The 27095-nt window shown below is 39.6% G+C and overlaps 1 protein-coding gene across 3 annotated transcripts in view; it reads right to left on the bottom strand.

Moving 5' to 3' along the window:
- The window catches only part of MAP2K6 (mitogen-activated protein kinase kinase 6), a 116953-nt gene that overhangs the window by 40139 nt on the left and 49719 nt on the right, over positions 1-27095 (bottom strand). For all 3 annotated transcript variants that reach the window (XM_008540385.2, XM_008540387.2, XM_070561508.1), the window contains exon 2: positions 2638-2704. In XM_008540385.2, coding sequence (XP_008538607.1) covers positions 2638-2704 — 67 coding nt within the window. The remainder of the gene's footprint in view (positions 1-2637; positions 2705-27095) is intronic.

Raw genomic sequence — 27095 nt, forward strand, 5'->3', positions numbered from 1 at the left:
AAGGATAGCCTTTTTAACTAAGGATGCTGAAGCAACTGGAAATCTATTGGCAAAAAATAAAGCTCTACCTAAACTTGACACCTTGTACAAAAATTAAACTCAAAATGCATCATGGAGTTAAAGCTAAAATGTAAAACTATAAAATTTCTAGAAAAGAACATGGGAGAAAATCTTCAGGACCTGTGACGAGGCAAAGGGTTCCAAAACCTGTCACCAAAAGCATGATCCATAAGAAGAAAAACTGCTAGATTGGACTTCATCAAAATGAAAGGACAAAAAGACCAATTGCAGACTGGGAGAAGATGTTTTTAAATCAGATATCTGACAAACTCCTTGTGTCTAGAATATACAAAGAACTCTCAAAACGCAACATTAAAAGAACAATCTAATCTAATTAAAATATAGGCAAACAGATGTATAGACGGACATTTCACCAGAGAAGATATACGGATGAAAAATAAACACCTAAAAATGTTCAATGTCATTATCCATTAGAGAGATGAGGATTAAACTACAGTGATACATCACTACACATCTATCAGAATGGCTCAAACGAAAAATAGTGATAATGTTGGCAGGGATGCAGAGAAACTGAAATCATTCATACATTGCTGGTAAGAATGTAAAATGAGAATCGTACAATCACTCTGGAAAATACTTCTGCAGTTCTTTCAAAACTAAAACTGAACTTACCAAATGACCCAAGCAATTGCACTATTAGACATATATCCCAGGGAAATTAAGACTTATTTTTATGCAGGAACTGGTACAAGAATGTTCATAGCAGCTTTATTCACAATAGCCCCAAACTGGAAACTACTCATATCTCCTTCAAAGTTTAAAGAGTTAAACTGTGGCATATCCATACCTTGGAATGGTATTCAACAATCACAAGGAATGAACTATTGATATGTGCAACAACTTGAATGAACCTCAAGGAAATTATAGTGAAGGGAAAAAGGCAATCTCAAAAAGGAGATGCATGATTCCATTTACAGAGAAATCATGAAATAACAAAATGGAGATGGAGAACATATTAGTGGTTGCCAGGGCTTAGGGATAACAGGGACAGGGGTTAGAGGTGGCTGTGGCTATAAGGGAGTAACACGAAAGAGTCTTGTAGTGTTGATACAGTTGAGTATCTTGACTATGGTAGTGGTTATGCAAGGCTACACAAGTGATAAAATTGCATGGACACACACACACACAAATGAGTGTTCGTATTGCTGGTGAAATCTGAAGAAGCTCTATGGTTCGCACCAATGCCAACTTCTTGGTTTTGATAATGTACTAGAGTTGTGTAAGATGTTAACATCAAGGAGGAGGACATGAGCTTGGGGATGGATACATGGGACTTCCTTGTATGCTTCTTTGCGACCTCCTGCGAATCTGCAATTACTTTAAAATAAAAAAAAATTTAAAGTCTATCCCATAAAGTCTTATACAGGTGGTACAGGGAAGCCACATATTTGACTCTAAGCGCTCAAGAAACCAATAAAAAAGGAAAAGTTACTAATTACACAGTTCGTGGGTCCACAGGAAAAAAACAACCAGAGGCACCAAAAAAAACCCAATCTTGAAAATAGATATGGAAAGAACGTCCTCCTGTAGATCCTCACGAAAGGAACAGTCTAACTTCAGTTTGGCCCTTGAGCTGCAGTCCGGAACCGTGAAGAATCACCTTCCTCTCAGTTTTGTTCTTAGAGGTTCTTCAGTGGAAAGTTTGTTTATATTGATGCACAGAATGCAATGACTAACAGTCTTAGCAGTCTTACATGTCATGATCATTTTTACTAGCTCATTCCAACACCAGGGGGCGCACTTTCTGATAGGCTGGATCAGGGTTACAGTCAAAAACCTTTACAAAGGAAGGCACTTTTGTAGAGATGAGCAAAAGCCTTAAAAACTCAACCTTCCACTGGGATGGTCTCTCTTTGTACTTGCCCTGCCTCTTTAGTACCTCTGCTGTGATTTCTTTTCCTTGGAATTTCCATTCCTCCATGCATATGCTTCCATAGGCGATCATACCACCAGCTGGATACCCTCCCCACCTCACAGAGAGACAAAGAAACAATACGGAGGCTCAGAGAGAGGGTGTCCTGCTTCACTGGGAGTTGAGCTCACTCAGGGATTTGGACCAAAGCCTCAGCTAATAAAAAATATGTTCCTTTACTTCATTTCGCCTTCTGTTTATATGGGACAGGATTGAGGTGTCAGGATGCTGAGTCCTCACCAAATACCATCTTTCTGTCTCAACCCAAGTTTTATAGTAGCGGCTTTCACAGGGAGTTGCTTGTTCGCTCAAATCTATATGGAAAAGGCAAAACTTCCATGTCCAGTGAGCTTCCTGGACATACGTAGGACCCCATCTGCCAAACGCATTTGTGACACTCAATTTTCAGCCAACCAGTAATATGAGACACTCAGTTCAAAGCTACCCATTCAATGACTGACCGAGTATGATTATTTCAAGTCTCAGAACAATGAGCACATGGCTTCCTCCTTTAAAGGGCTCCTCTTTCTAACACCTATTTCCATAGTCAAGGTATTGCTCACCAGTCCAAAAATGAACACCCGTTCCCTGGACATCTGTAAAGTACAAGTGTTTGGATTAAGATGAGCATCTTGCCAACTTACGTGGAACTGGTCTGAGGTTGTTCAAATGCTTCTTTTGGAATTTTAAGGCCGGGGTTTCGCTTCTTGCCTATAGGGAAAGACGTAAGGATAAAGTTAAAGTCTAAATCACAGTACGAGCTCAGAAGCAGAAGAAAAGGGCTGATCTGGGAACGTAGCTCTCATCTCCCCATTCAGAGCTCCACTTCCTACCAGGAAGTCTGTGAGTGACAAGCAATCAAGTACCAGGCTGAGCAGAGCTTCCCAAATGCAGACCGTGGTCATGGATGAGGTTTCTCACCACTCCAGGGTGAAAATGTCAGAAGAAGAATGCCAACTCTCTTTACCGAGGGAGACCTGCCCTTTTCTCCCTACTGAGAGTTTGTCATTCCAACTTCTTTGTTCTTTCTTGTACATAATGATGGTAATGGTACATGGTGTTGGTTAAGTTTTCTGGTTTTGTTTTTGTGTTTTTTTGAGGAAGATGGGCCCTGAACTAACATCTGGGCCCATCTTCCTCTACTTTATATGTGTGAGGCTTACCACAGCATGGCCTGACAAGCGGTGTGTAGGTCTGTGCCCAGGATCCAAAGTGGCAAACCCCTGGCTGCTAAAGCAGAGCATGAGAATATAACCACTATGCCACTGGGCCAGCCTTTTTTCTTTTTACTGTCAGTCAAACGCAGTCACCCTTATCTGAGTATCCCACAATTTTCTAAATTGATCTGTGAATGACTGATAGAGTTAGCCATGGAGGTAGAATAAAAAATACTTGCCCACTATTCTGCCCTGCCCATTCTCAACCACCTTAAATAAGACGAAACACCTAAGAGATGGATAGAGTAATATTTATTTACATTTGCCCTGTTCCAAAAAGTATTAAGATAACACATGGGCTCATGCAAGGAAATTTTCCCTTCTTTGGGGGCCAGATGGGAATATAACTGATGTGTTCATTCCCGGGCTGAAACCACAAGAGAGCTTGGCTCAAATACTTTTGTTGATGGGTCAAAAAGAAATGCCAGCTCAGAAAGCAGATCAGAGAAAAGAGTCTTGTTAAGGGCCTGGGATTTTTCCTCATCAAAGGAGATGCTGTGTCTCTCGGTGTTTTTGGCAGGGGAAACCAAAGCAGAGCTGGACGGAACGCCCACGGTTCTACTGTCTTTCTTGCCTCTTCTCTACACTGCTGATGAGCACTACAGAGCTGACACAATCCCAGACAGGGCCCTGGAGGGAAATCCCAAAGCTGCAAAGAAACTTATCAAACAAAGTAACCTCTTTGCAGGAAAATGACATCCAAGGACTTCAGTGATTGCTCAGCATCACAGAGCCAGCTCACATCACATCACAGACCCAGGCAGAAGGAGAACGCACGTCCCCGGACACCCAGGGCAGAGGTCCTTTCCTGTTCCACAGTGGAAGAAGTTTAGAGATGATCAGACAGCATGGGGTACAGGGAGTACGGGGTTTTGAGTTTTTCAAAAAACAGCTTACATCTGGTTTCTCCGTTCGCCAAGTGATCTCCAGAATCACTTTTCCTCTGATTCTCGATATCCTCAATTGTAAAATGGGGAAGTAACATGAATACTGACCTTATTGAACTGATATGGGAATCAAATGAGATAATATAGGAAAGTGCACTGAGATACCTTAAGTAGGTGTTAATTATAATCATTTAGAAAAAGAATCCGTAGGCTCTCATTCAAAAATAAGTCATTTAAGAAATCACAATCAGAATTCGCCATATTATCATAGCTCAATATAACGCATAATTGAGTCCTTTTTTTTTTCATGCTTTCAAAATCCAAAATCTAGATCAATTCTGCCAAGCTGTATAAAGCCAGGAAAAAATATGCTTGGCAGCAATCAACCCAGAGAAAGCCTTTTACAATGATCTTCTTTATAACAGGTTTTCTCAATTCTCCCTTCATTTGGGCTTATCTATATATTTTATAAGTTTCTAAACTCACCATTCACTTTCCTACTCCTGGAGTCCAGGAAGCTATTTAGCACATGTTACTAAGTTGGTCAGTTATTAGTACATAGAGCTGTGCTATGTACCAGGAACAACGCGAAGTGTGTGATCTGTTTGTGAGAATCCAACTAGATAGAGAGCCTAATTCCAACAATTCCCATCCATAGGCCTCCGTCAAAAAGATAGGGAATGCTGTCTTCAATGAGATACTCTAGTAAGGAGTGAATGACAAATTCAACTTGTCCAGATAACACGTATTGCAAAACAGGCGACAGGTAATTCAGGTAATCCCAACAGATATGACTCTATAATTCTCTCAGATAAAACAAAACAAAAGGAAAGTAAAATATAGTTTGCCTGTGAAAAAGGCTCCCCAATTGCCCTTTAAGCAAACCAAAAGCTAAAATTACTCTTAAATTCCTACATCTCTCTCTTCTACAAGCTTTCTTTCTAACTCAGCTCTTACAAGATAGATGTCAAGAGAAACAATTATTTACAGAGAAAAGCTCCTTTGAAAAACTTTAACATACCAATAAGTATTATACCATAGCAATTAATTATTAGCAATTCATTAATAGCAATCAATTATTACCCTATAATTCAACACATCATCAAAATGTCTAAACAAAGAAATAGTAAACTAAGAGAGAGATGAAAAAGAAATCTTTTGGCACAGAGATTAAAGGAATAAATGACCAAAATAACAATAAAGTCTTCGAGGCGTGAAAAAGAAGGCCCCTGGTTCTCTTCTGACAGCAACAAGAAAAATCGTTCCAGGAGACACAAAACCTAGTTGAATTACACAGTAAGAAAATACCCTGCCTTTATTTTTAAAAGTAGATCAAAGAAGACACAAATCACAAACACACACACCAACATTCCATAATTCACTTACGTGCCCATCACTGAAAGAGCAGCCCAGCAAGAAGTCAGCAGAATTGATTCTGATGAGGTTTTCAAGGCTGCAAGGAAGGCTGGCAGAGGAAAAGCCCACCGAAGGTATTCACTTAGCTCAGAAGACCACACTTCAGCAGAGAGAAACAGAACTGAACTGACTCCACCCCCTCCTCAAGTGCGGATTGCAGCAAACCTCTGCTAGTTCATTGTTCCCGCGGAACTGCAACTTCAGGAAGGGAGAAGGGAAGTGGGTCCATTTGGACACCAAGGCGGGACATTAATCATTAACCAGACTTGGAGGAATAAATCTATAAAGCAATTCTGGAAAGGACAGCATTCCCCAGCCTTTCTATAAATGCCTCTTTCATTTCTTAAAAGGAAGAAAAACAATATGTGGTCAGTTTCCAGCTGTGTTTATTTCAAAGCAATCTGTTCCATCCAGCAAGGCTGCCAACACCTGACGCTAACATTTAACACTGTGTTTAAAAAAATTAATGAGAGGGAGCAAGATGAATAATAAAGCTAAGTGGCCAACTATGTGAAACAGCCTTTTCCCTTGATATTCTAAAGCAAAAATGAAAAATATACCAGAAAATAGGTTCTGTATTATGTTGCATGCTAGTAACAAGCCTTCTCAGGGGAGAGAATTTTGTAGATTTCTGCAGCTCTCAACCAGCTTTGCCCTCTTACTGGTACAATTTGCCAAGGGTAGACCTTCCCAGCCTGATTGAGCATATGTGGCACTATATTTCATCAGCCGGTGTCACACGCATGCCCATTTTCTCTGAAAATATTGTAGTCACACCACATACATATATTTGCAAAATTCATCTTAAGCCAAAGCTGGGTCACTATGATCCCAGCCTAGAACAAAATGGCACTGGGGAAAAAACAAAAAACAAAAAACTTTGCCAATAGTTAGAAAACAGTTACCCGGCCACAGAAATGTTCACTAGCTCTGACCATACCGAAAATGATGGGGTATGAGACCTCTTGCTCAGCACCCACTCAGAGAGGCAAAGCACAAAGGACTTCTCTCATGTGCCTTCTTACATAAAACACAAGATTGTGCTCCAGTGCCAACCTAAACAGCAAGCGAATCCCACAGGGTCAACAGAAGGTGGCATCAAGAGGATATGCTGACGCCTGAATATTTGTCAGCTTGGCCAAGGGTTGGGGGGGCATGATTGTGAGGGTTTATGATTATTGACACAGCTTTACAAAAGGATGGCATTGCTTCCAGTGCCAAATTTATTTTAAAAATCTTGTTTCCCAATGTGAATGGGATTTCCAGCCAAGTAACTGCCAACCTGGAGGCCTTGGCTGTCCCCTCCTTAATACGTGCATCTGGGCTTAGATGCCAAGGGTAGCTGGCACTAAAATCAGCAGGGAAGTGTCATTAAATGTTATTAAATCGCAATGATCAGATGCAAAGCAACTAACGGAGCACGGCAGAGGGAAGAGAGTGCAGAAAGCAAGCCGACTTTACAACAGTGTTATGAAAGTGGACATACACGCTTCCGTTCCCCAAACCACCGGATCTCACCCACCACTGAGACTGCAGCCAGTATGCCAAATTTCTTTGGAATTACACAAGATTTAGAGAAGGAAAGCTGCAAAGCTCATTCTAAAACAGGCAGTCATTATGATTCCAAGGAGGCAGATGAATCTCCTACAACCCTGCCTTTACCTGTGTGTCCCCTCTGCCTAGAGGTTCTAGCCTTTTGTGGACGGGAGCTCAACCTTCCAAATTCAACTCACTTATCACACACCCCACAGACCCTTTTCAGACCTTCCTCAGCACTCCGTAAGGATCACTGTCCACCCGTGCCAGCTTCCACATTCTGGCATCTAACACACAATATGAACTCAATGCCACCTTACAGAATCTGTAACATTTTAGTTTAAAATGCCCACTCTGTCTAAAAAAAACTCCATGACTTGCTTCCATTTATATTCCTCATACCTTTTCTCACAATCTCAAATTATTTTTGCATGTACTTATTACTTATGTTTACCATCTATCTTCCCCATATAAGTCCCATACAGCAGCAATTTTGCCCAGTGCCTGCACATCGTAAATATTTGTTGACTGAACATTTGTTGTTCTTTTCTTGACTGTTTTGAACACTACTATTAGAGGCTTCCAAAATTTAAAAAAAAAAAAAAGACACACACCAAAGTAGAAATAATACAAAGTTAAGCATCAATAAGACCTCATTTTAAATCCCAGCTGTGTCACTTATTAACACTGTGACCTTGAGAATGTTTCTTAAACTCAGTTTCCACACCTACAAACCAGAGATGAGAGACTCAGGTCATTGAGAGATTCAGTGGGCACAATACATGAGAAGTCGAGTAGCATCTAGCACAGAGTAGCCTGTGAACAAACACTAGTTTCTTTTCTCCCTTCCATGTTTGTGCTTATATTTTTTAAATAAGAGCTAAACAAAATGTCCCTCATATGGGCAGCTTATTTCTTCAGACATCTTCTTCTGTTCTTCCTCTCTTGCGTTATTTATATGAAAATTACATTTTTCAAACATCTCATCAATCTTGAACATAGTCTCCTGATTCCCACTGACTATGGGAACTATTCCAGCTCTTCAGACTCAGGACCTCTGCGAGTGAGCCCTCAGAATCTGTATTTTCTTATAAAAGGTTTCATTTTTTCATAGCAGTTTTAGATTCAGAGCAAAACTGAAGGGAAGGTACAGAGATTTCCCCCACACTCCCTACACCCACACAAACATAGCCTCCCCCATCCTCAACATCCCCCACCACAGTGGTACATCTGTTACAACTGATGAACCTACATTGACATGTCATTATCACCCAACGTCCATAGTTTACATTAGGTTCTCTCTTGGTGTTGTACATTCTGTGGCTTTGGACAAAGGTATAATGACATATATCCATCATTATGGTATCATACAGACTATTTTTACTGCCCTAAAAATCCTCTGTGCTCCACCTATTCACCCCTTCCTCCTGACCAACCCCTGGCAAACACTGATCTTTTTACTGTCTCCATAATTTTGCCTTTTCCAGAATGTCATAGAGTTGGAATTATATAGTATATAGCCTTTTCAGATTGACTTCTCTTACTTACTAATACGCATTTAAGGTTTGTCCATGTCTCTTCAGGGCTTGATAGTTGATTTCTTTTTAGCACTGAATAATATTCCAGTGTCCGATGCAGCACAGTTTATTTATCCATTTATCTACTGAAGGACATTTTGGTCGTTTCCAATTTTGGCAATTATGAGCAAAGCTGCTATAAATATCTGTGTGCAGGTTTTTGTGTGGACATAACTTTTCAACACTTTTGGGTAAACACCAAGGAGCATGATTGCTGGATCGCATGGTAAGAGTATGTTAGTTTTGTAAGAAATGGCCAAACTGTCTTCCAATGTGGCTGTACCACATATTTTTTTGAAAGCTCCACAAGCGATCGAAGATCCCAGTCAGGTCAAGGACTCCTTGTCAAGTATATGTCCAAGCAAAGTGTCTCGTTTTTCACCATTTCCCTCTTCATGATAACAGTTACTCTCCCCCAGCTTCCCACCACTTCCCCCATCACCAACCAGTTCTTTCTGGCTAGTAAGAATTAAATTCCAGACGAAGTTCCTCATTGGGCTAGCTATACCTTTGAGCCGAAACTGTCAATAATTGACCAAAGTAGGCACTGCAAGGAACAAAAAGGTCATTAAGCTACAACTTCTGTTTTGAAAGAGTCAGAGGATAAGAAAAACCAGTTCCTGTATTATCAGGGAGTATGTGTGGTGTACAATCCAAGTACTACACCGTGAATACATGGGAGGCTCAACGCAGGAGAGAAGAAATCAGGCTGGGGATATTAAAAAATGATCCCAAAAAAATAAACCCCATTTTAGGTGGTCCTTTGATAATTGGTAGGATTTGAGGGCACATGAGTGTTCATTATACTATTATGTCTTCTCTTATATATTTAAATGTTTCCATAATAAAAAGTCTATTTATTTTTATTGGCCCTGAGCTAACATCTCTTGCTGATCTTCCTCTTTTTTTGCTTGCAGAAGATTCACCCTGAGTTAACACCTGTGCCAATCTTCCTCCAAAAAGTTTTTTTAAAATAACGGGTAGAATTTTGACAATCAGAACTTGGGAAGGCAATAGTGATATTCCAAGTAGAATGAGGAGGAGCTCCCAAAGGTGGTAAGAAGGCACTGTGGTATCTTCAAAGAATTGTGAGTTGTCTACTTTGGATGAAGTGAAGGACAATAATAGAGAGAAGGCTGAAAGGGTAGCTTGGAGCCAAAGACTGAAGGGCTATAACTAATAATTTTTAAATTTCAGATGTAAGAAAAGAATTCACCTATGTTTTTCAGGAGAGGAGTGTCATGCCATGTTACTTATATTTCAAAAAAAATGTAACAAGATTAATCTAATATCTGAAGGATGTTTTGAAACTGTGGTATACACACACACACATACACACATAAACCCACATGTCCACCCCTTGCTGTTTTAAGTTTCCAGGTCTTTGCTCATATTTTCCATGGAATGTTTTTATCACCTGTCTCTACTGGTCAACTTTGACACTCAGCTCAAGCATGCTCTCCTCCAGGAAGCCTTCCACAAAAGACAGGCAATAAATGCCCTTCATCTGTGCGGTCAAAGTACCCTGGATGTGTCTTTACTATCTCCCTTCCTACAGTGATTGATTGAACGCAGCAGCTCACTCATCTCTTGCACTAGAATGCAAGGTCTTCAAAGCCATCCCCCATGCCTTACCTATGTACAGAGTAAACATTAGACTCAAGAAATAAGAGGCAGAGACCACAGCAATCCAGCTAATAAATAAGCTGCTTAAACTTTACCGAGGCAAAATTTATAAGCTCTGGTAAGTTACTGGAGAAGATGAGGAACGTAGTGGTAGTAGTAGTAACCTGGCTCTTCCACATCCGAATGAAATTAAGTGAAAAAGGAAAGTCAGGTCAATTGGGGTGGGTGGTGGGAGAAGGCAGATAATGAGTTCCAATTCAGATGTGTTAAATACAAGATGCTGGAGGGACATGGGACAGATTTCAAGGAGACAAATGGAGCTTAAGAGAGGGGTTGGGGGAAAAATAAGTACATCTTGGGGCAACCAACTGAGAAGTGGAAAGCTGAAGGAGACAGGCAGGGAAACAAGAAGTGCACGAGAATGGAAGGCAGCCAAGGCAAGAACATTCTGAGAGAATGAGATTTGAATGAAGAATCAGGGAAGGACACCAAGAATTGCTGGACGTGTCAAAGGAGACTAAGCCAGCATGTGAAGAGCAGCACCACCAACTCAGCTGGAAATGGTCCTACTTTCAAAGAATTGAAAGCACTCAGAAGGGCTTTCTTACAGCTTCAGGTGATTGAAGCACTTTTTTTAGTCCCGGTAGAGCTGAAGTGTGTTTTGTCATGTTAACAATTTGGTGCTGACTATGTGCTCTTGAAAGAACCTAAGAGCAAATCACAGGCAATGCCCTCCAGTTGTGGTCTGGGCCCAGAGCGAAGGTAGGAGGCAGGCAGTGGTTAGGAGGGGAATCCCCACTGTCTGTGCTCATCTCCTTCCTCATTCATATGCTGCTTCATTCACGAGTCTTTGTCAAAAGGAAATGTAGTCATAAGGGTGTGAAAAATACCACTTTAAAATAAAAACATAGCAACAAGTTGCAAAGAAATTTAGTGATGTGTTTCATCTTTTCAAAATGCACACTGAGTTTTGCTTAGGTTTAAAAATAGCACTCATATTTTAGAGATAAATAGTGAATTGTCTCCAAATAAAATATAATTCCAGGATTTGCTCAGAATATTGGGGGACAGGGATGGAGATATAGATGAAATAAGATTAGCCACAAGTTGGTAATTGTCAAAGCTGAGTGATGGATACATGGCAGTTCATTATACTGTCTACCTTTGAATACGTTTGAAATTTTCCAAAAATTTTCTTAAATAACTACTGAATCACGGAAAACTCTCTTTTAACAGTTACAAGAGAGAGATAGTGAGTACGAGGGTTGAATTTTTTCCTTGGGAGAAGTGGATTCTTTTTTCCCTCTGGTCCAAGATCACAATTCTAATAGCAATGTGATCACCTCCCTTCTAGCCAAGGAAAACTACAGGGTAGTAACTTTGATTCAACTGGCTGCTTGAAGACTAAGACATGCAAAGAAATACACTGGAGAGTTCTTCATCTATATCCCTCATTAGAGTGCTACCAGTACAGAGTCTGTTCTGCCTCTCTCCCAGCTTCATCCAATTTCTTTTACTGAGCTGCATTCTACCATGATGCCATTGACCCAGGTTGAGATACGGCTTAAAAAGAAGGCTCTAAAATTCATCTCTGTAAGGACGTTTTTCATTACCTTACTTAACGCCCTCTTTATAAAGACTTTTAGGGGGGAAAAATTGTTATTAACAACAACAAGAATTGGCTTCTCCTGTATAATTGATCAATCTCTTCTATGGATGATGTGAATGTTTCTCTATGTGTTTCCTTCCTTGGGTTGATGGCCTAGGGCCAAGCTGGGACTCATATTCATATTCATTTCGGAGTCAGTGTTTTTTGTGGCTCTATTTCATTTCTGTCTTACCTACTCTTTTAATAACATTTTATTAGAGAACATCTTAAATATGTGAGAGAGTAAACAAAACTGTTATAATCTATGTACCCATTCCCAAACTTCAATAAATATCAACTCATGGCCAATTTTGTTTCATCCATACTCCATCCACTCTCCCAGATATCAAATCATTTCATCCATAAATATTTTATGAAATATCTTTAAGGAAACTGACTATTTAAAAAAAACATAACCATAATATCATTATCACATGTAATATCTACTCAAAAGTCTCATGGTCTCCTATAAATCTCAAATATTTTTAAATTACAGTGTGTTTGAATCGGGATCAAAATTAGGTCCATGTTTTACAATTGGCTGGTAAAGTTTCTTAGGTCCCTTTTAATCTAGAAGCTCTCCCTCCATTTCTTGTCTTCAACCCCTACCCCCCATGTAATTGTTTTGTTAAAGAAATCTGGTCATTTGTCCTATGAAGTTTCCCACTGGATTCTGTGGATCCTATCCCTTGTCGTTGCTTCACACATTCCTCTGTTATTTAGAGCTTGATCGGATTCGAACTTGACTTTTCTGTTTGGCATGCCTACTTCACAGGTGGTCTCACTTACTTTTAATTTACGTTAAATTGCTGAATTCCAAGCATCCTAGTAAGCTATCTTAAACGCTTAATGGAAAAAGGAAAAAAAATGAATAAATAAATGAATAATCCCTCAACAACACTCAATATTCAACAAACTTTTTAATCTTTGTCAATTTGATAAGAAACAAGGGTGCCCCATTGTTTTAAATCACATTTTAAAATATTTAATGAAGCTGAGTATTTTTTTATATGACTACTGACATCTGTATTTACTTTTCTATGAACTGCCTGTTCAAGCTATTTGCTCATTTTTATATTAGGTTATTATTATTGTTTTATTTGTAAGAGAAGACATTGTTCCTTTTGTAGTTTGTGCTGCAATGCGCGCGCACACACACACGTTCCTGAGCGAGTCCATATGGTTGGGGGATTTTTTTCCTCTCTTGACTATATAAAATTTTAAAATTTTTACATTCCTTTTTGGCCACTACACTTTTAAAAGGCAAGAACATTTTTTCCTCTTCCCCACAGGACTAGACAGTTGTCCAAATACCACCTGTTAATCTATTTGTTTCTCCATTAATTTCACACTTCTTCTTAATATTTATATCTCTTATATAGTCCTCTTGTATAAGTTCTTTGCCTGCCATGCCCAAAAATTATTAAATCTTCATGGTCACTGCAGACATCTCTGCTTGATCCTGACTTTAACAGAACTCTTTCTAGCTTTTCACCTTAAGAAATTATACTTGTTTTGAATTCAGCATAGACGTATATAGCTATTCATATTTTAGTAAGGAGGCTGATAACAGCTCTCAAAGATATGTCTATAGCTTAACCCTCAGAACTTGTGAATGCTATCATGGCAAAGTTTTTGCAGATGTGATTAAATTAAGGGTTTTGAGATGAAAAGATTATCCTGGATTATCCAGTTAGGCCCTAAATGCCATCACAAGTGTCCTCATGACAGAGAGGCAGAGGGAGATTGCACCTGGAGGAAAAGGCCATGTGAAGATGGTGACTGAGACTGGAGTGATGTAGCCACAATCTGAGGAATGTTAAGGAATGCCAGCACCTCCAAGAAGCCAGAAGAAGCAAGGAATGGATACTTTCCCAGAGACTCCAGAGGGAACCGATCTGCCAACACCTCGATTTCAGACTTCTGGCCTCCAGAAATGTAAAAGAATAAATGCCTGTTGTTTTAAGCAACCAAGTTTTTGGTAATTTGTTACAGCAGCTACAAGAAATTAACACAGTGAATTACTAGAAATGGACACTGAATTTCATCAAATTCCCTTTCAACATTTATTGAAATAATCCAGTGTCCTTTCTACCACACCCAAGCTGCCACACTCTCTAACAAATGTATTTCTTACTTTTCCCTTTCTCTTTTCTTTCCTTCTCCATTTCATTTTCACTCTGTTTCCTTCTCAACTGCTTATGCCATTGGCCTTCTGAGCATCCTGTGATCTTGCATTGCCAGTGATGATAGAAACTTAGAGTCTGCTAATCCTTGGTTTCAAGAAACATCTAGAAAGTCTTAAACTTGAAAAATAAAAGGGAGCAAAACAAGCAAAATTGAGAAATTAACTCCAAACTAGGAGGAATGGGTGTTGGTAGATGGCTCCTTCCGGCGCCTTGGGGGATACCCTGTGCTGGAACAAGAGCGGAGATGCTGGCCTCCTGCCAGCTCTTTCTAACTTGATGCCATCTTGGAGGAAAAATCATGAGGAAGAAATGTAGCCCGTTCCCCAGGCCTGTGGCACATTCTGAATTCCTCACATACCCTGCCAACAAAAAACAAGAAGGTAAAGAAACCATGGCCAAAAGCAATATCAAAAAATAGGGCAGGATGCTCTATCTTGAAACTTAAACCTTGCAGCCTGAAAAAACTCAGAATAATCCTTTGCACACATGGTTGTTTCTGCAATATCTCGTCACCTTTCTCTCCAGGGAGGCTGGACGTTTTTGAGCCATGTTTTGCAAACCACAGCCTGGCAAAAGACCACGGTGGCCTTTGCCTGTTGTTCTGCGACATACTTTCCCGGCTTAGTGCATCTCCCACTGGTGGTACTTCTGGTTAGAGGTTCATGACAGTCAATTAAAAAACAAAGACTAACAAATAGCTTCAAGAAAACCATAAAATTTAAATGCAACGTTTTCTGAAAAGAGAACACTAATTTACAACAGCAAACAACTTATTTTCAAAACAGTTTTCTTTATTCAAGTCTAGTCATATTTCAATACTATTTCAGATCCTCATGGAATCCTTAAGGGGAAATTCCACAGTCCTATGGAAAGACTCAGGCCCTCAGTTTTCACTCCTGAATAAAACATGGTCACTGTAATTAAGAAATATTGCTTCAGGCAGCGCCGTAACTCAGGGTGTCAAAGAAAGTGAAGTTCTCTAATCTTAGGTAATAAGTCTAGAAATTCCAGGCAGTCACCTTGAAACATGTAAATTAGTTTACCTCCAAGACTGAGCATAAAATGTATATAAATTCCTTATTGTACCAGTAGAATGTTCCACCTACCTATGTCATCCGAAATACGAGTGTAAGGTTTAAATATCCTCTGTGAAGTCTTATACACAGTTAACTATACAATTTCCCCAAACTGCTTTTAATGGCTAACCAAAAATATGAGGAGATAATTTATAATGATCCCTGGATACACTAATTTTATGAGATTTTCTTTAAGCTGCAGGTTTTTATTGGATTAATTTCAACTGATTATTATTGAGGGTAATTCTCACAAGTCTTTATTATATTTTTTTAAATTATTTTATTGAGGTCATATTGGTTTATAATGTTGTGTAAATTTCAGGTATACATCATCATATTTCAACTTCTCTGTAGACTGCATTGTGTTTACCACCAAGAGTCTAGGTTCCATTCAACACCATACACATGTGCATCCACAAAACAAAAAGACAACCCACCAACCGGGAAAAAATATTTGCAAATCATATAGCCAATAAGGGATTAATTTCCAAAATACATAAAGAACTCGTACAACTCAACAACAACAAAAATGAACAGCCTGATCAAAAAGTGGGCAGAGGATATGAACAGACATTTTTCCAAAGATATACAGATGGCCAACAGGCACATAAAAGTGTTCAACATCACTAATCATTAAGGAAATGCAAATCAAAACTACAATGAGATATCAAAAGTCTTTATTATTGGGGAGCAGAGTGAAGGACTGAGGGAAGTGCCCACTCATAGCTATATATAATCAGATGGTTAAGTTTAAAAACAACTCAACATGGGGGCTGGCCCCGTGGCCGAGTGGTTAAGTTCGCGCGCTCTGCTGCAGGCGGCCCAGTGTTTCGTTAGTTCGAATCCTGGGCATGGACATGGCACTGCTCATCAGACCACGCTGAGGCAGCGTCCCACATGCCACAACCAGAAGAACCCACAACGAAGAATACACAACTATGTACCGGGGGGCTTTGGGGAGAAAAAGGAAAAAATAAAATCTTAAAAAAAAAAACTCAACATGACCTTTAACCCTGGGGTTAAAGGAGCAAAGCAATATATGCAATGCCACTGGATAAATACACGTTGCATAAATGAATGCTGAAAGTTGCCAGGTCAGCTACACTGCTATTTTTGGCACGTGCTCTCTTATGAATAAGAGGCTGCTCGTGAGAATAATAAAAGTAACAAATATTTATTGAGAATTTATTATTTGCAAGGCACAGGGCTCAGCATTTCACATAAATTTTTAATTTAATGATCACTATAACTATATGGCATAAATATTACTTCCTCCATTTCAAAGGCCTTGTCCAGATACACAGAGCTTGTACAGATGTGAGCAGTCGGCTTTCCCATATCATATAATTTGTATTTAGTCTTTCGATTGTCATTACTCTTCTTCACAAGTCTATTTCCACTAGCTTGTAGAAGGATTATTGCTGAACTGTGTCAGAGCTATATATAAAATCTGGGATCCAAAGAAAAAATTCCCCTGTATAGGCTTTCTATATCTTTTTCTACGTCTAGACTTCTCTAGATAACAAATGCATGTTACAAAGCTGTTTACCAGGAACTAGCGTGACATGACCCAGGTCTATTGGGAGATCAGGACTCAGTCAAAAAGCTACATTGCCATGAACTTTGTCCAAGATATTTTAACCTTTCTGGACTTTAGTTCCCCTGATGCTACAATGGAAAACATTATGTCAATAAACTAGCTAATTTTCTCATTAAATGGTACTCTGGTATTTGAGAGGAGCACTCTATCAGCTTTATAGATAACATCGTTAAGTTTTATTCTGTGAGACAGCTCTTATAAACTAACACCTCTTCCCTAAGAGGATGCTGATGAAAGTGACAAGACTATTCCCTACCTGACATAAATGCAGGAGGTTTATGCCCTTTAGCATATCTGTACAATGAACTATTGTACACATGCATGATGACACATGCATGCTGCAACATGGATGAACCTTTAGCTTATGCTAAAGGACATATTGGCATATGTCCCTACCTTTAGCAGGAGGGTGATGGTCAAGTGACTATTTGAAAGTTGTGACTATGGCTCCTGTTTGCAAAACGCTGTGTCTTAGCAATACCTGTGCTATGTGTGGTGATGCCTCCCTCTCAATATCAAAGAAAAGGATGCTTAGGGCAATAATAGATTCATTGATCACCTGGTACTAATGGTAATCTCAGCCTGATGCTCCTTCCTTCCTACTAAAGGATTCACCAGTCCCAGGCTAGACTGAACACTCAAGGTCACCGAGACTCTTAAATCTGGCTATATGCCAGAAACCTTAACGTTCAAAATAAAACAAATGCACAAAACCAAATATATCTCAAGAATTGTCTTGGGCACTTTCTGTGTAGGAAGAATTCCTGTCTCTTACTAGGGACAATGTTTCCTCTCCAGGAAACTACTCCATTCTCCAAAGCCTGAAAAACACATAAACAAACAAACTAGGCTTCACATCAAATAACACTCTCACTGTATCTGGCCATAAAACCAGAATGTGTCCACTGGTGGTTGTTGGACTTAAATACAGCGCAAACTCTGTGAAAACAATTTACAAAACATGCTCTCCTCCTTGTTGCAACCTCTTTTCACTTTCACATCCAGAATTTTTCCAGGTATGATATGTTCTAGACAATTTTAGCATAAGGCTCTTAACTTTGTAACACAGGTCTCTTCATCAAAAGTAAACATCAATGAAAATTATAAAATACACAAACTTTTCAAAAAAGGTAATGTGGGGAAAAACAAAGGAACATAGCATACTGAGGAAGAAATAAGGATCTAAAGAAAGGATCTTTGGTATTTGGGTTTTATGCACCTTTGTTACAGCTTTCTAAAAGAGGATGGGAAATCTGAGGAACAGTCCAGCTGAGAAAAGAAGCCAGAGGAAGAAAGGGACAAAGAGGCCAGAGAAGCACACAGAAATGACGGAGCAAAGTCCCAGTGGACATCGTGGGATTAATAACACAGTGGAGAGAGTGTGGACTCAGAGAAAGGAGTGGAGGGTCTCTCTTTAAGACAAGAAGAAAGAAGGGCATAAAGTATGACAACAAAGAGAAAATTCAATGTGAAGGGAAGTTGAGAGAGACACTCCGTATTGACGTATAACAGGGTGTTCTGCCAAGATGTCCCATGGGGTCCTAGGAAACACGAAGCCAAGAAACATTAGAAACAGCCAGAATAGGTCAGCAAAGGAGCTCCTGTAGTTTCAAATGAAATTTTACCAAATACTCTTGCATTATTTAAGCTCCTGAGGAAGCAGCTAATTTCTATGAGAAACCTAAGAGAAAATTCCAACAGGCAACTCAACTATGTAAGGCTGGAAGGTAGGTGTGATCTAACACTTCCTTATTTCTTCTAAGAACCTCCTCCATTCCAAAGTTGCTCATCATAAAACCTGGGAACAAATGAGTCAGAGTGGTTCCCAGCTCAAGAACTATCCGTGTGTCTCAAAGGTCACATGTGAGTATGTGAGGCATTTTACTCAAGAAATTTTAGAAAGTTTGCTACTAAAAAGTTGGAATTCTTAATCTCCAGAGTTGCAAACCCCAAGGTCTAAAATAAACCCATGGTATTATTCTGCCCTCGATTTTTATCATAACAGCTTTATTGATATAAATCACTTAACGTACAATTCACCTATTTAAATCGTACAATTCAATGGTTTTTAGCACATTCACAGTAATGCAACCATCACCACAATCAATTTTATAACATTTTCATCACCCACAAAAGAAACATCATGTCCATTAGCAGTCACTCTCCATTTTCCTCCAAAACTATCCCTCCCTCTGGTCCTAGGCTACCACTAGTCTACATTTTGTCTCTATAGATTTGTCTATTCTTGACACTCCATATAAACAGACTCATACAATATGCGGGCTTTTGTGGCTGGCTCTTTCACATAGCACAATGCTTTCGAGGTCCATCCATGTTGAAGCATGCATGTGTCAGCACGTCTTCCGTTCTATTGCCAAATAATATTTCATTGTACAGATATACCACATTTTATTTATCCCATCATCAGTTGATGGACATTTAGATTGTCTCCACTTTTTGGCTATTATGAATAATGCTGCTATGGACATTCATATACAAATTTTTGTGTGGACCTAAGTGTTTCCAACTCTCTTGAGTATCTACCTAGAAATGAAATTGCTTGGTTAAATGGTTACTCTAACCTTTTTTGAAACTGTCAAACTTTCAAACTTACAACTGCCAAAGCAGCTATACCATTTAACATTCCCATCAGCAGTGTATGAAGGTACCAATTCCTCCACATCCTTGCCAACATTTTGTTATTCTCTTGTTTTGAATAACAGTGGATATGAAGCGGTATCTCATTGTGGTTCTGATTTGCATTTCTCCGGTAATTAATGATGTGAGCATAATTTCATATGTTTATTGGCTATTTGTATATTTCCTTGGAGAAATGTCTGTTTGAATCCTTTATTCATTTTTTGATTTGGTTATCTGTCTTTTTATTACTAAGTTGTAAACATTCTTTATATATTCTCAAATATTATCAGATATATGGTTAATAAATATGATTCTCTCATTCTGTGGGTTGTTTTTTTACTTTCTTGATGGTGTCTTTTGCCACACAAAAATTGTAATTTGATGAAGTCCAATTGATCTATCTTTTTCATTGGCTACTTGTGGGTTTGTTGTCATATCTAAGAAACCATTGTCTAATCCAAGATCAAGAAGATTTACACCTAGGTTTTCTTCTAAGAGTTTTATAGTTTTAGCTCTACATTTAGGTCTTTGATTTATTTTGAAGTCATTTTTGTATATGGTGTAAGGTGGGGGTTCAAATTAGTCCTTTTATGTGTACATATCTAGTTGTCCAAACACCATTTATTGAAGACTACTCTTTCCCTATTGAATTGCCTTGGCATCCTTGTTGAAAATCAACTGATTGTAACGAGAGGTTATTTCTGGACTCTTGATTCCATTCCATTAATCTATTTTGTCCTTATGCCAGTATCACACTGTCTTGACTACTGTAGCTTTATAGTAAGTTTTGAAATCGGAAAGTGTGATTCTTCAAAGTTTGTTCTTCTTTTTCAAGGTTGTTTTGGCTATTCTGAGTCCCTTGAATTACCATATCAATTTTAAGATCAGTTTGTGAATTTCTACAAAGAAGCCAGCAGGAATTCTGATGGGAATTGCATCGAATCTGTAAATCAATTTGGGAGTATTGCCATCTTGATAAAATTCAGTCTTCTGACCCATGAACATGATATATCTTTCCATTTATTTAGGCCCTCTTTAATTTCTTTTGACAGTGTAATTGTCAGAGTATAAATCTTACACTTATTTTGTTAAATTTATTCCCAAGTATTTTATGATTTTTGATGCTATTATAAATGGAATTGTTTTTCTTATTTTTATTTTCAGATTGTTCATTGCTAGTGTATAAAAATACAATTGATATTTTTATATTGAATTTGTATCCTAAAACCTTGCTGAACTTGCTTATCCGTTCTAATGATTTTGTAGTGGATTCCTTAAGATTTTCTACATACAAGATCATATCATCTACAAATAGAGATATTTTCATTTCTTCCTTTTCAGTGCAGATGGTGGATGGCTTTTGTTTCATTTTCTCGCCTAACTGCCCTGGCAGTACATTGCTGAATAGAAGTGGCAAGATCAAATGTCCTGTCTTGTTCCAGGTCTGTAGGGGACGCCCTCTGATTTTGCCTTGACTCTTGCCAAGCCCTCATATAGACAGTTATCACTAGATAAATAAATGAGGGCCGGATCTGGTACAGTAATTTCTCCTCATTATTTAAAATTCCCTAGGGGCTGGCCCCGTGGCCTAGTGGTTAAGTTTGCGCGCTCCGCTGCAGGTGGCCCAGTATTTCGTCCGTTTGAATCAAGCCACGCTGAGGCAGCGTCCCACATGCCACAACTAGAAGGACCCACAACTAAAGAATATACAACTATGTACAGGGGGGCTTTGGGGAGAAAAAGGAAAAAATAAAATCTTTAAAAAAAAAATAAAATTCCCTAAAATGATGGTGAAAGCGTAAATTGGTACAAACTCTATAAAGTATAGTTTGACAAAAATCTGTCTTACAAATGTACATTCCCTTTGTCCTAGCAGTTCCACCCCTAGGCCATATCCTACAGATATATCTCCCACTCATGCAAAACGATGTACATACAAGTTTGTTCAACACAGCACCATCTGTAACGTCAACTATCCAAAAACAGGGGCTGGACTAAATGAAGTATAGAGCATTCAAGGAATGAAACTCTATGCAGCTGAAAAAAAGAATGTGGATGTTTTTTAATATATTGATATAGAAACATCTCCAAAATACATTAAGTGTCAAGATACAGAGGACTACATACTACATAGTATTTAAAAATGGCCAAAAAACATAAACAGATTTGCTTGTACAAGCATAAAATCTTTGGAAGACTACATTAGAAACTAGTAATATTGGCTGCCTATAGGGAGGGCAGCCAGGATACTGGAGAACAAAGGTAGGAAAAAGCCAGTCCACTGTAAACCTTTTGTATACTTTTTCAAATTGAACCATATAAATATGTTTCCTATTCAGAAAACTAAGTTTAAAAATTGAAGAATAAAATCAAATGTCATAAGAGACAGCAAATACTTATTAGAAAATAACAGAATAGTCTACAAAGGACTGGAAAGACGGGGTGCATGGTGGTATCAGGAGTCCTGACATTGTCAGAACCTAGGTTCTTTTTCTGAGTCTGCTGCTAACTAGGAACTTGGAGACATAAGTTGCTTAACTTTTCTGGACTCAATTTCCTTGCCTGAAAATTCTGGGATCAGACTAGTTCACAGCCTATACAACTAACAGAGTCAAAATTTTCTGAGGCCAACCCTATGCTAAGTCCTTGACACGCATTTGAATCTCAGAACCTCTCTACAAAAATAAACTATTTCCTCTAAAACTTAGAAATAAAAATACCCTATGAGCCAGCAATTCTACTTCTGGGTATATATCCTAAACAACTGAAAGCAGGGTATTACAGGATGAATGATATTCCTAGAAAATTCATATGTTGGAGGCCTAACCCATGGTATCTCAGAATGTATTTGGAGATAGGGTCTTTAAAGAGGTAATCAAGTTAAAATATGATCCTTAGGGTGGGTCCTAATCCAACAGGATGGGTGTCCTTCTAAGAGGAAATTTGGACACACACACACAGAGGAAAGACCATGTGAAGAGATGGCGAGAAGGCAGCCATCTATAAACTAAGGACAGAGGCTTCAAGAGAAACCAACACCTTGATTTCAGACTTCCAGCCTTCAGAATTGTGAGAAAATAAATTTCTGTTGTTTAAACTACCCAGTCTGGAGTACTTTGTTACGGCAGCACTAACAAACTAAAACACATGTCTCCAAGAGATATCCGCACTTCCATGTTCTCAGCAGCATTGTTGACAATAGCCAAAGCGTAGAAGCAACCCAAGCGTCCATTGACAGATAAATGAATAAATAAAATGTGGCATATACACACAATGGAATATTACCCAGCCTTAAAAAGCAAGGAAATTCTGACGCACGTTACGATATGGATGAACCTTGAGGATATATGCTAAGTGAAAAAGTCCAGTCACAAAAAGACAACTACTGTACGATTTCACTTATATGAGGGACCTAGAGTCGGTAAATTCATAGAGACAGAAAGGAGAACAGTAACCAGAAGTGGGGGGAAGAGAGAGAAATGAGGAGTTGTTATCTACTGGGTATAGAGATTTAATTTTGCAAAATGAAAAGAGTTCTGTAGATGGATGGTGGTGATCGTGGCAGAACAATGTGAATTTAACTAATGCCACTGACCTGTGCGCTTAAAAATAGTTAAGACGGTAAATTCTGTGTTATGTTTTACCACAGTTAAAAATAAAAAATTTTAAAGGAAAAAATGAACCATTATTCTCATTTTACAGGTGCAGAAACTAACATTTTTTCTGAAGTTCCAACAGTCAGCATTCCCATCCAGGTCTGAATCCAAAGCCCAGGTGAGAGGTACTACTTTTCCATCCTAGTGCTAAATTGCTTTATTTTATTTTATTTTTTATTTTTATTATTTTTTTTATCAAGGTACTGACTGCTTTATGAACCTTACAGAAGCAGCAGGTCTTTTTTTTTTTTTTTTTTTTGGTGAGGAAGATTGGCCCTGAGCTAACATCTGTTGCTAATCTCTCTCTCTTTTTTTGTTTTTCTCCCCAAAGCCCCAGTACATAGTTGTATATCCTAGTTGTAAGTCATTCTAGTTCTTCTATGTGGGATGCCACCATGGCATGGCTTGATGAGCAGTGTTTAGGTCCACGCCCAGGATCCAAACCTGCGAACCCTGGGCCACTGAAGTGGAGGAGTGAACTTAACCACTCGACCACCAGGCCAGCCCCTGCTTTTTATTTTAAATCAAGAAGAAACACTAATTTTTATGCTTTCTTCATATTACTTCCGAACTCAAATTGTTTTCAGATGATTTTGCTTTCCCGAGAAGTATATTGTTAGTTTAGCCGCTTTGGAGGTATAAGCTTTCTTCGGAAGGCTACTTGAATTGTTCCCATACTTCATCTCACTTACCAATCTCTATATTCCTTACTGTACTATGGTCTTTTACCTCAAGATCCAAAAAAGGAAGAATGAAATGGAATTTTTCCAAAATACCCAGTGGCTATACTCACAGACACCCTGATAGCTTCCTCTGTCTACGCCCAAGACCACATTCAAAAGTTAAATGCATGGGGCTGGCCCCGTGGCCAAGTGGTTAAGTTCGTGCGCTCCATTGCAGGAGGCCCAGTGTTTCGTTGGTTCGAATCTTGGGCGCGGACATGGCACTGCTCATCAAACCACGCTGAGGCAGCATCCCACATGCCACAACTAGAAGGACCCACAACGAAGAATATACAACTATGTACCGGGGGGCTTTGGGAAGAAAAAGGAAAAAAAATAAAATCTTTATAAAAAAAAAAAAGTTAAGTGCATTACTACTTCTCCCAATTGTCTCAATATCCACAAGCTAAGCTTTGGTCTCTGAAAAGCTGAAACTAGTACCGTCCCAGGGGGTAAGACTGTGCAAAGAGTCCTGTTCTCCCTGTGTGCCAAGTTGCAAACAGGTTGGGGTTGGTGGGAAGAACGGAATGTCCTATTCCAAAAGGAGGGGTACAGAGGCAGCCACCAGCAACCAGAGGAGCTGCCATGGTGTTTAATGTGCTGTGGAACGAAAGTGAAAGAACATGCAGGGGTTGAGGGGAGAGATGCAAAGTTCTAGGAAATGAGACCAAGCTCTTTAGAATGTTTAGCTCTCAAAAATATAAGCCCCACAAATGGCTGAATGATTTTTTAAAAACCATTTTTTTTTAATTTTATAAGCAAATAATAAAACATTCAACCTGGGAATATCAGGTTAATACTTCAAATCCTTCTGTTATTGGGGAAGAGCAAACAGCCAAGTAAGTGCGCTGCCAAAGAGATATTATAGAAAGTAAAAGCACGTTTCCTAGGCTTGGCTCCCCAGATATTCTCACAGTAAGTCCAAATCTGTTACATAAGGCTCCAAAAAATTGTTCAAATTCTATGGTGGTACTGAAATTCTATTACAGTTAATATTCTTTGGAATAAGTAGGCCATTAACTAGGGCCAAGATTTTTTTCTTTTACAAAATAAAATAGCTATGGCTCTTGTAGCATCTCTTTCATTGCAGATTACAAACTGTTATAGATATTCTCTGGCAGAGGCTGTCGTCACTGGCCACACCATGCTTCCTTCTGAGTACTTCCATGACCGCATTATTTTTCGGTGAACCGAATACTTGTGCAAGCACCAGCTGAGCACAGCTTGGTTCACCCTAGGAAGAAAAATGTAGACAGATAACATTCAACCTGTGTCTAAGCTCAAAATCTATCCCACAGTCTTTATGCTCGGGGCTTAAGAGAACTTGCCTCTGTGGTAGCTAGGAAGCAGGCCAACTGATGCTTCATGGCGGGCCCGGTGCTGGCACAAGAAGGGTTAATGTCTTACCCAAGGGGCCACATAAACTAACAGCGCCACCAAGAAGGGAACCAAACAGATAAACACACACTGCTTTCATTCATTCATCCTCAAATATTTACTCAGTACCTATTATGCATCAGCAGTGAGCGATGCCCTGAAAGTAAGAAATCAATTAGAGCTAGCCCCCTCCTCTTGCCCATCCCCACCACCCTGGATGTCTCTTCTGTAATAATTAAGTTAAACTATGATATTCCCAGAGGCTGCAGGAAGGACAAGGGCAATGGTTACTTTCTACTTGGCCTAAATGAGCTGGGGGGTGGGGAAGATAAAGTCAGGTGGCCCCTTTGGTTAATCCCTAATCTTTGAAGAAGTCTGTCTATGCCTCTTTCCTAACTGCCAGACAAGTTTAATGCAAATTAGTCAAACTGGCATTCAAGAGCCGACTCTAGTCATACTATCTGCTACTTTCACCTCTAAGAAGTAACTAAGAGACAGCTAAAGGGAAGTTCTTCCTATTTCCTTGAACACACCCAACCGTGGTCTTGACTCTATTCCTCTGGCCATGCTGCTCCTGTCACCTAGATATTTCACCTGTCCCCACCCCGTGCGATGCACACACAGAGTCCTCTGCCTGTTAAGAGCTCTTCTTCCTACACTTTGGTCCAATGGCTTCTTCCCAGGAACCTGTCCCCAGCCTCCCATCTCCTTCCCTTTCCCTGCACCTACGAGTCTGGAAAGTTATCTGTGTGTCTACTGCTTACACGGTCAGGTCGTGGGTCCCTAACATTTATTGCAGGCCCAAAGCAAGGAATTTAACAACTATCCCGTCTGCTAATCCTCCCAAATGCATAATAAGTTGTTATCCTCATTGTGCAGGTAAGAAACTGAAGTTCAGAATGGTCAGGTAAATATTCTAAGGTATCACAGCTAGATAAGAAAGGAGCAAGGTGTGTTTTGCCCAAATCCTGAATTTTCCTCACTTGACCATTTGGAGTATAGAGTGTGCATGGGACAACTCTTGCACACCACTCTCAATTTCTCTCCACCCACCTCCAACTTCCTTCCCTGATGTGGCTTTCTAATTCAGCACAGGTTTTGACCAGCTTCCAAATAGATGCAACTTGACAGTGCCTCATCTTTGGCTCTACCAGATACCCTCTTCTGTCTCTGGATTCCTGCTTGAAGAGTTCTCTGACATGTGATGGAACCTGCTGGGCCTGCTGACACGCAGAACCTAGGGGTTAAACATGTGGGGCAGTGAACAATGACAGACAGGAGCTGATGGATACTCCCTTTAGTCACCTGGACACACAGTTCTGAGATCCGATGGTATTAGAGCAATCAGTTGACTCCAGCAGTGACCCCTGCACTGGCTTTCCCTCCTTCCCTATTTCACCCATCTTGTCCCTCCAACTTACTGAGATCACACTGACAAACAAGTCTCCTGCACACAAGCTTCTATTTCAAGCCCTGCGTTCAATGTCAGTAGGTAGCAGAAGTGTGGGCCAAAGCAGGAGAGGGCTCAGCAGGAGCACAGGTTATGGTGCAATCTGCCCTGCCCCTCAAATCACATGAATCAGCAGATCCAATGATGCTTATGGTGTTCTTGGAAGAATGCATGACTCATCTGTGGATGTCAGCCAGCCTTCTCTTCTCAGTCACTCCTGTGCTGGCACAATAGACCCACCAATGGAATGGCTCAGGTGTAGGGAGGGAGGCTGTACATGGGTCCAACAGTATGGGCTCCCTCTTACCAATGACCTAGCCATTGCCACTGCTGAATGTCCAACCAATTAATAGCAGAGATATATGCCGATCCCTATAGCACCTTCAAGGATATCAGCCAGCCCCTTGGTGGAAGATTGATTATAACAGACCACCTCCACCCTGGAGGGGAAAAGGAAATAGTAATTCATGCTTACTGGACTTCAC

The sequence above is a fragment of the Equus przewalskii genome, chromosome 10 (genome assembly GCF_037783145.1).
Source record: "Equus przewalskii isolate Varuska chromosome 10, EquPr2, whole genome shotgun sequence".
Taxonomy (NCBI): domain Eukaryota; kingdom Metazoa; phylum Chordata; class Mammalia; order Perissodactyla; family Equidae; genus Equus; species Equus przewalskii.